Here is a 16530-nt window from a genome sequence, read left to right as displayed (position 1 = left end):
TGTTTAATAATCATAATAGCTACTATTTTGTTGGTCTTCATAACAACCTTGTGGGGTAGATGTTCTTATTATCCCTGTTTTACAAGTGAGGTAACTGAGGCAAACACAGATGTTAAATGATTTTCCTAGAATCACATAACTAGTGAATGCAGGTCTTCCTGATTACAAGTCAAACCTATATTCTATCCATAGCACCATTCCTTGTTTCCTATAGACTGTAGTGAGTGTTGGTGGAGACACCAAACATATAAAAGAAAAAAAAAAAAGAACACCAATTAAATTTTATTCATTTATTTGTTTGTTTTTGATGGAGCAATTGGGTATAAGTGACTTGCCCAGGGACACACAGCCAGAAAGTGTTTAGTGTCTGAGGCCAGATTTGAATTTAGGTCCTCCAGATTTCAGGGCTGGTGCTCTATCCACTATACCAACTAGCTGCCCCAATTAAAATATTTTAAAATACACAAAAGAAAACAAAACCATTCAGAATGAGGATGCAAATAAGATAAATTTGTGACTGTTGTATTAACATTATTTCAAAATATTGAATGCATGACAGAATTTCATGGTTTATTCTTTATTGTTCTCAATAAACTGAAATGTTGGTGATGAAATTCATAATTTTTTAAAATGTTATTGAGTTGAAAATTTTTCTATTGTATTGGAGGAAAATATATTTTGAATGTAACAAAGGCAGGGAATGAATGCATTTGATACATTATATATTTCAGGTTAGACTGCCATTAGTAAAATCTATTAGGTAAAATGATAAACGTCTTTCTCTCTTATCAGAAACACAAGGAGGTCATTTAAATTTCGTGGAAAAGAAGAAGCAAGTACATACAAGAAGGCAAAACCAGTGAGATACACAGCATCCCGACTTCATGATAAGGGGGTCTTACTAGAGATTGAAGACCTTCAGACCAATCAGTGAGTCCAGTTAGTCCTTAAGTACTTTCATAAAGACCCGTTAAAAGCATCTTTTGCATTTGCGGAGAAATTTCATGAGTTCATGACTCCTTGTGGCCTACTAGGCTATAATCAAAATTTCTTCGCTTAGCATTCAGTGGCTTTCACAATCTGGCCCAGCCTAATTTCTTTTGCCTTTTTATCTCTACCTGCTTATTTTGTAAAATTATCCACTCCTGCTAAACTGATCTAACAACTAGTATGCCTGGGCTTTTTCTTCTTTATTTCACACTTAGAATTGCTTTTTTTATCTTCCTCTCTGCTGGTCCAAATCCCTCTCAGCCTTCAAGGCTCAGCTCAGATTCCACTTCTCCTAGAGATGTGCCTCTTATAAATCCTGTGTTCCTTGGTTTCAGTGACCTTCAATTGCCACTTCTCATATCCTATGTTTTGAGTGGGTTGGTTAGCAAGTCATTTGTATGTCTTACTCCTCCAACTAGATGAGAAGCTTCTTGAAAACAAGGACTCTTGCTTAAACTTCTTTGGATCTCCCAAAGCCATTTGCATAATTATATATATATATGTTATCTTTATAACTTCTTGTTAGTATTTATTGGTTGACTTCCTTCAACAGAGCTTTCACTTGGGTTCTATCAATATATTCATTGTCCCCTTGAAGAAGTGGAACATTCTGTTGCTTTGACTTTCCTTGTGGCAGTCTACATACTTAATTTATACTGCTCATCTATACCTATTTGTACTTCATCTGTTTCTTTTTTTTTTCATAGCTTTTTATTGGCAGAACATATGCATGGGTAATTTTTTACAACGCTATCCCTTGCACTCACTTCTGTTCCGACTTTTCCCTTCCCTGCCTACTTCATCTGTTTCAAACTCACTTGCCCTGCAAGGGTTGCCACAATTTATTTCCCAGCTATTCCTCTTTTCCTTCCTCATCCCCTTACATTTATTTTATGTGAGGATAAAATTTGTAAAGAAATAAATTAAATATATTATATATGTATATGTACATTTATATATAATTGAGTATAAAATAAGTGATTTATAAATAAATGAATAAATTTTGATTTATGGAATAAAACAAGCATTTCTAAAAAATAGTATAATAAAAAAAAAGATGGTTGCACATGAAACTTCAAATCTAGAAAAGGCTATCATTAGACACAAATATCCACTTATCTCTCTTTAGAACTTTCTCAGTGCTACCTTCATATACTGTACCTATGTGTTAGTTTATAGTTCACCCAAATGGGATTCATGTTGTCTCATGTCATTTAAGGCTTGTGATCTGTAATACTATTTATTATGAATGCTTTTCTCTCAAGGTTTAAGCATGTTATGTTTGACATCATACCCACTGAAGAACTGGGTCACTTTGAAGTTAGAGCAAAATTCCGAGGTGTTGAGATGGAAAAGGTTCACCTTGATATTCAGGTAAGACATTATTTCCTTTGCCTGGCTGGAGCTTAAGTGTGATGTCCTTGAAAGAACATTAGAGTTGAAATCATGGGATAGAGGTCCAAATCTCAGATTTTCTACTTATTATCTACATCATGTCACTTTAGTCAAAACACTGTCAGATTTTGGAGGGAAAAGGAGAGTTGAAGAGTTTTGAGTAAGAAGAACATATAGTTGGACTGGTACCCAGACTATTACTAAATACATAAGAATTTAGATAATAACAAAAATTATAGTGTTCAGGATTAATGCTTAAATACATTCCATTGTACTAGCCTTATCTTATACAATTTTTAGCTTTATTTACTTATAATAATTCATTTGTGAAGCCTCCTATTCTTAATTTGTTTGTAGTCACACCTAGACTAATAACACTTGGATAAAATTCTGGCAAACATGGGGGGAAAAAAAGAAACCTGTATAGTAGAGCCTTTGTGGTTAGTGCCTTGGGGGTAGGGGGAGTGGTGGCTTAATGAAGGATAGATAGTCATGTGATTTCCAAGGATTATGCTCCTAGATACTGAATTCAGCTGCAGGTGAATAACATGTGTCTAGGAAACAGTCTTGTTTTTCTCTCAGTGAGGTCACAGTAACTTTAATGACATTTCCTTTAAAATCACACAGTGTTGCAATATAAACCAAGCTTGCTTTGCCAATTTGTGATAGGATTAACTATTCCCATTGTCCCATTTTGCTAAACCTGGACCCCAGAAGTTCATTGCATACAGATATTTGCATATAAACATGAATGGATCAATATAAAAAAAGCCATCAGTGATAAATCATTTTTTAATTTGTAAATATATGGTAAACTCTACTGAATAGTCGTATTGATAATGAATTGCTGAGAAAAGGGGGGTTGATTTGAAGAATAGAAAGGCATATTAAAGGGAGCTGAACTAGATGTCAGGAAACACCACTTAAGAGTCTCAGTCCTACAACTGACTAGCAATATGATATTGAATGTCCTTGGCAGTAAAATAATGGGATCATATTCAATAATTTCCAAAGTTCCCTCTAGCTGGAGGTAAATATGAGTATGAAAGAGAGAGAGAGAGAGTGATTCTCTTTCTGATCTTGTTTTGAGGCAAAAATAAGAAGATAGAAATGAGAAAATTGCTTAGGTATCAAAGGAAAATTTCTTTCAGCACTTAAATTAAATGGTTCCTTCTTAACTATTCATCTTAGCCCTTTCTAAGCCCCAACTTAAAGTACACAACAGGGCATGTCACTCAGAAAACTGTTGTATTCACATTAGCTAGAAAGCTGCACCTGGATTAAATGCCTCAGTCACCTTAGAGGGCAAATAAGAAAGGTTAACTTTTCCTAAGAATCAGTCAATCAGTGTTTATTAAGCTAGGAACTAGGGATTTAAAATTAAAAATGAAATTCTTCCTCTCTTCAAATTACTTAGACTAAGGGAGAGTAAAGTTTACTTTATTCAGAACAAATATATACCAAACCAAGAGTTTTTTGTTGTTCATTAATTCATGTCCAACTCGTTTTGAACCTATGGAGTCCTTCATCATCTCCCAAAGTCTGTCCAAGCTCATGTTCGTTGTTTCCATAACACTATCTCTCCATTTTATCCTCTGTCATTGCCTTTACTTTTTGCCTTCAATGTTTCCCAACATCAAGGTCTTTTCCAGTGAGTCCCTTCTTTTCATTATTTGGCCTGGTCTTGTTTTAACTGAGCTCTCCGTTTTTGACTGAAAAGTATATAATACACCTGATTTTGATATTGACCTGATTTTGATATTGGCCATCTGGAGATATCCATGTATACACTCACCTTTTGGTTTATTGAAAAATTGTTTGCTATGAACAGCAAATTATCTTGATAAAACTTATCAGTCTCCACCCAGTGTCAGTTTGTGTTCTAGGAACAAACTTCCCTTTTATCCAATTATCTTTTGATTTCCTACTTTAGCATTCCAATCCCCTTTGATGACTGTGATTTTTTTTTTTTTTTGGTTTTATTTCTAAAAGATGTTGTAGGTCTTCTTAGAATTGACCAAATTTGGCCTCTTCAGCATCAGTGATTGGAGCATAGACTTGTAATATTGTGGTGCTGAATGGCTTGCCTTGGTTTCAAACAGATAGCATTCTGGTTTTTTTGAGATTGTACCCTAATACTGTTTTTCTCACCCTTTTATTGACTATGAAGGCTACTTATTTCTTCTAAGGGGCTCTTGCCCACATCAGTATATGTAGTGATCTCATCAATAAATTCCTTCATTCCTGTTCATTTAAATTAGCCGACACTCAATATGTTGATATTTAATTTTCCACTTTCTGTTTGACCATATTCAGCTTACCTTGCTTCACAGACCTCATATTCCAGATTCCAATGCAATATTGATTTTGACAGCATCAAACTTTCCTTTCATCAGCAGACACATCTGCAGCTCAGCTTCCTTTGAGTTTTATCCAGCCTCTTCATAAGTTCCATAACTACTTGTAGCTGTCCTCTGCTTTTAGTATGTTGCACATTTTCCAACCAGAAGTATCCAATTTTTGGTGCCATATCTTTTATCATTTTAATATTACCCATGAGACTTTTCTTGGCAAAGGTACTAGAGAGGTTGCCATTTCCTTCTCCAGTGAAACACCTTTTGTCAGAACTCTGCATCTTGGGTAACCCTCCACATTACAGCTCATAATTTTCTTGAGCTATGGAAGCCCCTTCATTATGATAAGGCAATGATCAAGGAGGAGAAATCAAGAATTTATCAGATCCAAATGAGAATCTCATAAATCAATGTATATGTGTGTGCGTATAGACGTCATACCACCAAAGAATGTTAAAACCTTGCTCTTTCCTTTAACCTGACTAAAATGGCTTATTTCTTTTTTTTTTTTAAAGAATGTATTTTATTAATCTGATTTTTTTTATGAAGGCCTTTTTTTCTTCTTTCATTAACTTGTTGAAATTTTATTTTTTTTTTTGTGAAAAAATCATCACACACAAACATTTTAATGTTAGAGGCTTATATAAGAAAATGAATTTCTGTAATGTACTATTTGTTTTTTTAAGAAGGATAAATATAGAAAGACAGATACCAGGTTTAGCAAAACAGTAACTAAAGTGATTTCTTTTTTTGTTTTCCTAGCCTATATAGCCATTTGAGAAGTGATTATAGAGTTAAATGTAAAAATATATTAGTTGCTTATAGAATTAATATATTTGAAGATTCTGAAATTAGAAGCATATCTAAGTAGTTTAGGATTAGAATTGTACATGCTTGAGAAGTCATTCTCCCTACCTCCATTAGAACAAACTGCAGCTTTTATAAGCAACTTTGAGGACTATAGGAGACAAGGCAGTAGGTTCATGATTAAAAGTCCTTCTGAGGACTAAGAACTAAGATTTCAAAAGTGAGAGAATGGTGAATGAAACATTGTCATCATTCCAAAGTAATTCAAAAATGAGCTTCTCTAAAGAAATTAATAGCAAAAGCCTAGTCAAACAAAAGTTCAATCTCTTAAATATTATTTTATTATTAGCCTTGATTATTAAGCTACATATTAAAAACAAGCTAGAAATATATATACTATCTCAAAATCATGTACATCATCATCATTGTGCATCATCTTGTACATTAATGTACATCATCATCATTGGCAAAAATAATTGAAAATGACACTCATGTCATAATGGCAAACAGTCACAATCAAACAACCAAACAATTGGTTGAATAGCAAACCTGAAGCTTTTTGTGGGTGTTTTTTTGTTTTATTTTGTTTTTTTTTTGGAGGGGGGGAGTTGTTTTTGGCAGTTTGGACTTGTATATAAGGAAAAGTATAAAAGGTAAAAAGTGTTATAATTCCTAATGATTCCATCATTTGGAGTTTGTCCTGAATGTGATATCAGAAGTGAAAAAAGAAAGAGCTATGTGTTTAAAGATTTTCGTAACAATCTTATTTGTAATTGATCCCTGCTTTCCTTTTCTGCCCTTCCCCCCCATAAAACTGGAGTAATCTAAATGTCCAATATTAGGAAAATTGCTAAATAAATTGGGTAGCACAAATGTAAATTGTATTCCATAATCCCATTAACTTTGACAAATGTGGGAGATATAAAGAAATTAAGGAAGTGCTTAATAAAATAATGCAAGGAAAAAAAGCAGGAATATAAAAATAGAATTATTGACTGACTATATCCTGACAACAAATATCTGAAGATACTAATAAACAGGCAAGGAAATCTTAAGATTCTTAAATGGGAGCAGCTGAAAATTTTTGATGAAAATCCATTAAAAATCATTTAAATATAGATAATTGTCAGGGAAGCTTAGTTGCTTATATCTATTAGCATTAAAACATTAATAAAATATTTGACTTGAAAGAAATAAGGTTAAGAAAATTTCTTTCATAAGTCAAGTCTATTAGCATCATAATGGCCAAATGAGTTTAGTTTATCCATACACCCATTTTTTTGTGTTTAGAAAATGTCTAAAATAACAAAATTGTAATTTAATTCTGTTCCTTCTGATTACAGGATTTGCTTCAGATGCAGTATGATGGAGTAGCTGTAATGAAAATGTTTGATAGGGCTAAAGTGAATGTAAACCTTCTTATATTCCTGCTGAACAAGAAATTCTATGTATAATAAAATGCTTCCAGATATAACATGGACTCTACATCAAATGGATTGGGAAATGCATTTGTTCAGAATTTTTGTTTTAAAATATGATTGCAGTCGCTGCTCATGGAAATGTGTTTGATTTTTTCAAAGACCAAAACTGTTCAGAAGAATGTACCCATGTGCCTTTTTGATGATCTGCTATTACAGTAGAATGCTACACAACATGAATCAATGTAAACCCTTCCAGATCATACAGTGGTGTAGGGCTTCTGATTTGAAACCTTCTTGTTTCACAACATTTTCAAGTACTATGTTTCATTTTAAAGTAGTTGAAAAAATGTCAAAAGCTATTTTCCTATGAGGATTTTTTAAATGTTTCATTTGCATACTAGAATTCTTCATAGATTTTTTTTTAATCTATGAAGAAATGAAAACCTAATTATTTGTAAGGAATCACTTAGACAAATAAACTTAGTACTAAATCCTGCCTTCTGGGAGGTGTCAATTATAAAGTGAACTTTTGTGCAATTCAAATAAAGTTTTTATAGGTGATTACAATACAATAACATTTTCTGTATAAAAGTATATATTTTATGTGATTTATTCCTACTAAATAAAGTGCACTACTGCCTCATGGTCAAAAACTTTCTACTCAAGGCCTTTAATTTAAGTGGCAAAGAAGCAATGTGGATAGCAATCAGTAGGGCTTTTCCCTCTAGTTTATTTGAACACTTAAATTGTGCCTCTTGATTTCTTTTTTTTAAATGCAATAAAATCAGTATCTAAATGGTTTAAAATGTATTCCTCAGAGATTGTTTTATGTAAAATAAATGTTACTTAATTACATTATTTGTTTCTGTCATTTTAACAACATTCTGACTATTGCAAGAAAAAGTTTTTTTAGGGAAGCTTACCCGGAAAAGACATCTCTAACAAATCATAGTAGCCCAATTTCATTTATCTGCTTTGTGGTTTATTTGCAGCCAATTTAAATTCTTAGCCTAGGTTCCATTGACAGCTTATGTGCATATAAATAACCTTTCTTCAACTCTTGCTGGTATTATTGTTTTATAGGAACAGAAATTAATTGTTATGTCCACTTATCCAAACCCATGTAAGGTAACTAGGCTGCTGAGGAGAAAATATAACACAGTCCAAGTTGAAGTTCATTTGCATAATTAAGAGATGACTATGTTTAGTTGCATGACTAGGTGGTCAAGTGGAGAGAGTGCTGGTCCTAGATTCAGGAAAAGCCCCACGTTCAAATTTAGCCTAAACACTATCTGTCTCTGTTTCCTCATCTGTAAAATGAGTATAACACTACCTCACAGTGTTGTTGTAAGGATAAAATGAGAGAAAATTAATAAAGAGCTTTTCAAACTTTAGAAGCATTATTAAATACTAGCTATGATAAACTAGTCCATGTATTCAAAGGAGTAATGGAACTTAGTTTTAAGTTTGCTGTTTCATTAAATCTTATGTGGGCTTTAGTTTAATACTAAAAGCACTTAAAGGAATTTCATCACTTTTCAATATAATTACAAAATATTGACTAAATTGTTATTGCTTATCATAGACAGTCACACAAAGCATAAACTCAGAAATCTAGTGGCAAACAATTTAGGAAAAATCAAATTCTAAAACAATTAGGAAGAAAGCTATAGTGAGATATCAGTACTAAATCAAGAAATTTGCCTGTAGGAATACACAGGACCTTTGAATATGACTGTAAAATATAGTGCTTTATCACCCCCACCGCTACCCCCAAGAAAGAGAACCTAAACAATCAAAATGAATGGATAGGTGGCACAGTGGATAAAACATTGGACTTGGAATCTGGAAGTCTACTCTCTCTTGCATTCAGATTTGGCCTCAGACTCTGACTACTTGTGTGAGCTTGGGCGAGTCACTTAACCCTTGTTTGCCTCAGTTTCCTCATCTATAAAATGAGCTAGAGAGAGAAATAGCAAAACACACAGTATTTTTTGCCAAAAAGCAGCAACAAAAAAAAACTACAAATGGGATTAAAAGAATCAAACATGACTGAAACAACTGAACAACAAAAAATTTTTAATGTTCCTAGATGGTTCAATACAGTAAAAATGAATATACTTTCAAGATTAATTTATTTCCTGCAATACCAAAACATAATAAAGTGGTTATCTATACAAGTGATTTCACTGATCTCTTTATTATATTATTTTTCTTTTTCGAGGCAATTGGGGTTAAGTAACTTGCCCAAAGTCACACAGCTAGGAAGTGTTAAGTGTATGAAACTGAATTTGAACTTGGGTCCTCCTGATTCCAGAGCCAGTGCCCCCAACTTTGCTTATCTTTGCTTCAGTTTCCTGATCTTTAACAGCTCTATATCTACAATCCTAAAAAACTATATATATTTGCTCAAAGGGAAAGCTGTGATAGCATTAAGTAGTCCTGTTTTCAATGTCTTATTCACTATTATTCTTTTAAAAAATAAATTTTCATTGATTTATTTTCATGTATCTATATTTTACACTTTATTCCTCCAACTGCCTTTCAGAAAACTGTTCCTCATAATAAAGTAAAAAAGAAAGGAAAAATGGGTTTAAAAATTTGATCATCGTATCAAAAAAGTATATTGTTTTCCATATTCTACACCCATGGTCCCCAACTTCAGTGTGGTTATTCTCTAACAGAGCTCAGTAAGAAAAATGTATATAAGGGGCAGCTGGTTGATATAGTGGACAGAGCACCAGCCTTGAAGTCAGGAGGAGCTGAATTCAAATCTAGCTCAGATACTTAACATTTCCTGGCTGTGTAACCCTGGGCAAGTCACTTAATTCCAAATGCCTTAGCAAAAAGAAAAGAAAAATGCATATAAACAGGCAAGTTTCACCTTGAAAGTGAACACCTGCTTGTTTAGCCAACACTGACATTGGAAATCAGTGGGTTGCCTATTAGCTGAGTATTTGGGGATAAAGCTGAGTGAGTCATAGATCCTCAGACTGCTGTAAGGGGCTCATTGTCTCTAGATTTGCTTAGAAGGTCTCAGGTAAAACCTTCCTAGCCAAGTTTTGCCCTCCAAACATTCTTTCCTAGGTAAGAATAAACTGTAAAGTGTCCTTTGACTTGTTGCTTGTTGAGTCGTTTTAATAAACTGATGTGTAGAGCAAGAAAAGGAATTTTCTTAGGGAGACTTATTCGGAAAAGAAATAATAGAGACCAGTTGATTTTCTACTTGACTATTTATTTGAAGCAAATTTTAGTTCCTATACTGGCCTCTTTTGATAGGTTATATATCTCTGAATGACCTTCCATCTCTTTCTGGAATTATTGTGTTTTACAAGAATAGAAACTAATTTTAATGTTAGGCAAAATCAACCAAATTGGGATAGTAAAAGTACTGGAGAAGGAAAAAATTCTATATTCTAAAGTCAGTTAATATTAAAAGAAAAAAGTACAAATTAGGATTTGAAGAATTTTTATGTATATTTTACCCTCTGTGTGCTATGAAATGGAGTTTCACAGGATTATAATGATTGGATACCCTGTAAATTCTTATTAACAAATAAACAAACCCTCATCTAACAAGGAAATCTTTTTATTACCAGAACTGGGTTTTGCAGTAGATAAAACCAGGCATTTGAAGTCAGGAAAATCTAAATGGGAATCTTGTCTCAGATACTTCCTGTCTATGAATCCCTAGATAATTAATCTCTCAGCCTCAGTTTCCTTACCTGTAAAACAATAATGATAAAGGTACCTACACTGTGAAATTGCAAGGATCAAATAAGATAAAATGAAGCATTCTGCAAACCTTAAAGCACTATATAAATGTTAGCTATTATGGGTTCCTAATTGAATCCCCCTCCCACTCTTTTGAGAAGCTATTTCAAACCTCCATGTCCCATCACACCTGCCCCTCTTCCCACTCTCACTTTATTAAATAAGTTGAAGTCATTATCTATGAGCTCTCTCCTTGCCTCTTCAAAATCCCTTAACATTTCTCACTCCTCTTGAAATTGATAGGTGCTACCAAAAAAAAAAAAAAAAGAGAGAGAGAGAGAGAGAGAGAGAGAGAAATGAGAAAGACTTGATTGAAATCCAGCACCAGCCATTTCTTAACCCTGTGATCTACAAAAAGTCATTTAATTTGTTTCCTTTACAACCAGGACGAAAACAATACTTCTACTTAGAGCTCCATGAGTGCCTGGTATGGGGTAGGCAATATATGTATATTTATTCCCTTAACTCTCACAATAGGTGACTAATAAAAATCACCTTCCTTTCCCTTCCTTTTTCTCTCTCTCAATAATAGTCACTTCCTATCTCCTTACCAAGGTCAATCCTTCTATTGCACTCTTGCTCCCCTAACATCTCTTCAATCATATTCCAATCCAAATCATCTCAAATCTTCATCCTCTACCCATGTACTAGTTCCTTCCCTACTGCCCTCAAATATGTCTCCTCATTCTTAAATATATTAAATCCTATCCTCCCCTCAAGCTATCATTTATTTTCTACAACTTCCTGACATGACAGGATTCTCTTCTGTCCCTTCAGAGCTTTTTCCTTCATTTTTCAAGTCCAGGTCAACATGTCTTCTTTAGTACCTTCTATGTATCAGGCACCAAGCTAAACACTGAGGTTGCAAAAAAGACAAAAATGGTTCCTGACTTCAAGGAGCTCACAACCTAAAGAGGAAGACATCTCATACTAACAGAATATATGCAGAGTAAACGGGGGACAATCTGAGAGAAAGGACTAAAATTAAGAACTTGAAAAAATATCTTGTAGAAGGTGAAATTTTAGCTGACTTGAAAGAAACCATGAGGTCCAGGTGAGGAGAAAGGAGCTCAGATATGGGGGAACAATCAGTGAAAATGAAGACTCCTATTTGAAAAACAGCAAAGGGGTCAATGTTACAAGATCATAAAACATATGGATGGGGGGAGTAAAGTGTAAAAAGAAAGTTAAGACAGAGATAGATTATGAAAAACTTTAAAATGCCCTAAGTTTTTGATTTCTGGGGGCAGCATCAAAGTAATTCAGATGTTTTTGAAGGAATTTGCTCATCAAAAACTTGGCCAGTGGAAAGAATGTCTTGAGCTTCTTTACCCTCTCTTAGAAGGAAGATCATTCTATACTTGAATTCAACCATCAATTTAATTGGGAGGCAGAAATGCTAATATTGCATTACCTTTGCTGGCTATTGCAGAATTCTCCCTACTCTCTCTACTTACTAGAAATGAGTTTTTCAGTCTTTCATCTTTCTTACTAATAATGGAACAGGTATGGGCCTTGTCCTTCCCTTATTAGTATCTTGCCAGCCACACCCACCTTATCTTCTCTTACAAATTTCTTATTTTTTCTTATCAATTATATTTATTTTGTCAAATTAACTACTATCTTCTAGTTTCTCTTCCTCTTCTTCAAGTCTTTCTTCTTCACAATTTAATTTAACCAAAAATTTGTCAAGTGTTTATTACTAGGTAAAAAACAAAAGGCCAAGGTCTCCCATTTGATTTTGGGCCATCACCAGTTGTCCTAATATATATCTGATCACTGGACCCAAATGCTCTGGAAGGGAAAATGAGGCTGATGACTTTGCACAACCATCCCTCCTTCAAATCTAATTTACTTGCATGTTATGGTATTTCCTCCTTATAGAAAGACAGATGACAGTTTGGGATTGGGAATACAAAGACAAAAACTCAACAGTTCCTGGCCTCAAGTAACATATTCTATTAAGAAGATAGAGCATGTATACAACAGAAATCGCAACATTATTTGGGAGTGGGAAAAGGGAAGAACTAACCATTAAGGAGATCACTAATAGACTCCTATAGAAGTCAGCACTTGAGCTTAATAGATGTAGAAATTCCCAGGGAATGAGAGGGAGCATTCTAAACATATGTAAGGCACAGTGGGAAATGAAATGCCATAACAGTAAATGGGCCAGATGTGTGAGGACGTAGTATTTCTAAGCACTGGGAAATATGATATTAAACAGGAAAGAAAGGATGGAATTGATTCCAAAAGGCTTTATACCAAATTGAGGAGTGTGTATTGGGAACTGGTGAAACTTTTTCACCATTAACAATTTGCTTCTATTAGAATGAGGATTCCTTGAGATCAAAGATTACTTTGCTTTTCTACATGTATACCTAGAATTTGGCACAGTACTTTGTACATAATAAGTGTTTATTAAATGTCTTTTTATTCACTTACTCATTCTTCTATTTAATGTTAAGCCATTACGTCCTTATTTACTTCCACTTAATTTCTCCTCTTACTCCCACAACCAAAACCTTTGTGCTTAAACTTGAATCTTTCTCTTTCTTCTTAATTCTTTCTCCTTCTTCTTGATTCTTTCTTTTCCTTCAAATTTTTTTAAAATCCTACTGAATTTCCCAAATTCAGTTTCTGGCTTTTTTAGACCAACTTATTGAATCTGTACTGTGGAAAGGACAGTACAACTTCATTTATTCTCTGCTTTTAAAAAGTTATAAAAATATGAATCAATAAAGTCTATTCTATTCATCTTGAGCCCCTCCCCCCCAGCTGGGAAAGTCGATTAGAATTAGTTAGAAAGAGTTTGGAACCCTCTCTTGTTCTGGTAAATTTGGATCATGACTTTAAAATCTCATGCTTCATCTATTTAAAACCATCAGTAAGCATCATATGTAATGGGGATAAACTGGAACCATTCCCAATAAGATCAGGAGTGAAACAAGGTTGCCCACTATCACCATTGCTATTCAAATATTGTTTTAGAAATGCTAGTTTTGGCAATGAGATGAAAAACGAGATTAAAGAAATTAGAGTAGATAATGAGGAAATCATATCACTCTTTGCAGATGATATGATGATATACTTAGAGAACCCCAGAGGATCAACTAAAAAGCTATTAGAAATGATCCACAACTTTAGCAAAGTTGCAGGATACAAAATAAATACACATAAATCATCAGCATTTTTATACATCACTAACAAAATCCAACAGCAAGAAATACAAAGAGAAATTCCATTTAAAATAACTGTCGATAATATAAAATATTTGGGAATCTATCTGCCAAGAGAAAGTCAGGCACTATATGAGCAAAAGTACAAAACACTTTCCACACAAATAAAGTCAGATCTAAACAACTGGAAAAATATCAAGTGCTCTTGGATAGGTCCATCAAATACAATAAAGATGATAATACTATCTAAACTAATCTCTTTATTTAGTGCTATACAAATCAAACACCCAAGAAATTATTTTACTGACCTAGAAAAAATAACAACAAAATTCATCTGGAAGAACAAAAGGTCAAGAATTCCAAAGGAATTAATGAAGAGAAAAGCCAATGAAGGTGCCCTAGCTGTACCAGATCTAACACTATATTATTTTATTTTTTTAAATAATTATAACTTTTTATTGACAGAACATATGCCTGAGTAATTTTTTTTACAACATTATCCCTTGCACTCATTTCTGTTCCGATTTTTCCCCTCCCTTCCTCACTCCCCTCTCCCAGATGGCAAGCTGTCCTATACATGTTAAATATGACACAGTATTTCCTAGATACAATATATGCTAACATTATATTATAAAGCACCAGTCATCAAAATCATTTGGTATTGGGTAAGAAATAGAGCAGCTGATCAGTAGAATAGGTTAGGCTCACAGAACAAAATAGTCAATAACTATAGCACTCTAGTGTTTGACATACCCAAAGATCCCAGCTTTGGGGACAAGAATTCACTATTTTACAAAAACTGCTGGAAAAATTGGAAACTAGTATGGCAAAAACTAGGCATTGATCCACACTTAATACTGTACACCAAGATAAGGTCACAATGGGTTCATGATCTAGACATAAAGAATGAGATTATAAATAAATTAAAAGCATATAGGATAATTTACCTCTCAGACCTGTGGAGGAAGAAGGAATTTGTAATCAAAGAAGAACTAGAGATTATTATTGATCACAAAATAGATAATTTTGATTATATTCAGTTAAAAAGGTTTTGTACAAATAAAACTAATGTAGATTAGAAGGGGAGCAATAAACTGGGAAAACATTTTTACATTCAAAAGATCTGATAAAGGCCTCATTTCTAAACTATATGGAGAATTGACTCAAATTTATAAGAAATCAAGTTTTTTTTTTTTTCCAATTGATAAATGGTCAAAGCATATGAACAATTTTCAGATGAAAAAATTGAAACTATTTCTAGTCATATGAAAAGGTGCTCCAAATCACTATTGATCAGAGAAATACAAATTAAGACAACTAACATACTACTACATACCTCTCAGATTGGCTAAGATGACAGAAAAAGATAATGACGAATGTTGGAGGGGATGTGGGAAAACTGAGACGCTGATACATTGTTGGTGGAATTGTGAATGAATCCAACCATTCTGGAAAGCAATTTGGAACTATGTTTAAAAAGTTATCAAACTGTGTACCTTTTGATCCAGCAATGTTTCTACAGGACTTACATCCCAAAGAGATCTTAAAGAAGGGAAAGGGACCCACATGTGCAAAAATGTTTGTGGCAGGCCTTTTTGTAGTGGCAAGGACCTGGAAACTGAATGGATGCCCATCAGTTGGAGAATGATTGGGTAAATTGTGGTATATGAATGTTAGGGAATATTATTGTTCTATAAGAAATGACCAGCAGGATGATTTCAGAGAGTCCTGGAAAGACTTACATGAATTGATGCTAAGTGAAATGAGCAGAACCAAGAGATCATTATACATGGCAAAAAGAAGACTATACGAAGATCAATTCTGATATATGTGTTTCTCTTCAACAATGAGATGATTCCAATTGTTCAGTCATGAAGAGAATCAGCTATACCCAGAGAAAGAACTATGGGAAATGAGTGTGGACTACAACATAGCATTTCCACTCTTTCTGTTGTTGTTTGCTTGCATTTTTATTTCCTTCTCAGGTTTTTTTCTTTGTAGATCTGATTTTTCTTGTGCAGCAAGGTAACTGTATAGATATGTATACATGTATTGGATTTGACATCTACTTTACCATATTTAACATGTATTGGACTACCTGCCATCTTGGGGAGTAGGTGGGGTGAAAGAGAGGAAAATTTGGAACAGAAGATTTTGTAGAGGTCAATGTTGAACAATTACCCATGCATACATTTTGTAAATAAAAAGCTATAATAATAATAATAATAATGTCTCGTGCTTCTCTATATAGCAGATATAGTGCTACGTTTGCCCTAAGGAAAAAAAAATACAAATTAGTACTGCAGTAAACAACCAAGGCATTTTAGAGAAATTGTTTACTTTTCAAACCAAAGGGCAAAAGTAAAGCTAAATAAACTTTTAAGAGATAAGTATTGGAGATACTAGCTCTAAGAGATAAGACAGTATGGAGGTCACATCCTGTCCACATCAACAGGAACAACTTCACTTACTCTGTATGTGTTCTGTGTTGTTTCTGAGTTGGTTTCTGAAATCTCAAGACTTATTCACAGAAAGTAAGGGACCATAGTGAGGTGATAAATTAACTATAATAATTAGCTAGGCAATTGGAGGCAGTTGGTGATGCAATGG

General features: G+C 33.7%; 1 protein-coding gene across 1 annotated transcript in view; it reads left to right on the top strand.

Moving 5' to 3' along the window:
• Nucleotides 1–7822, top strand: part of IQGAP2 (IQ motif containing GTPase activating protein 2) — a 318878-nt gene extending 311056 nt beyond the window's left edge. The window contains exons 35-37 of the mRNA XM_051992014.1: nt 793–930; nt 2256–2364; nt 6890–7822. Coding sequence (XP_051847974.1) covers nt 793–930; nt 2256–2364; nt 6890–7000 — 358 coding nt within the window. The 3' untranslated portion in view covers nt 7001–7822. The remainder of the gene's footprint in view (nt 1–792; nt 931–2255; nt 2365–6889) is intronic.
• Nucleotides 7823–16530: the final 8708 nt, after the last annotated feature.

This window comes from Antechinus flavipes, chromosome 1 (assembly GCF_016432865.1).
Source record: "Antechinus flavipes isolate AdamAnt ecotype Samford, QLD, Australia chromosome 1, AdamAnt_v2, whole genome shotgun sequence".
NCBI lineage: Eukaryota > Metazoa > Chordata > Mammalia > Dasyuromorphia > Dasyuridae > Antechinus > Antechinus flavipes.
Note: the sequence above shows the minus strand (reverse complement) of the source record. Positions and strands in the feature narration are given on the sequence as shown.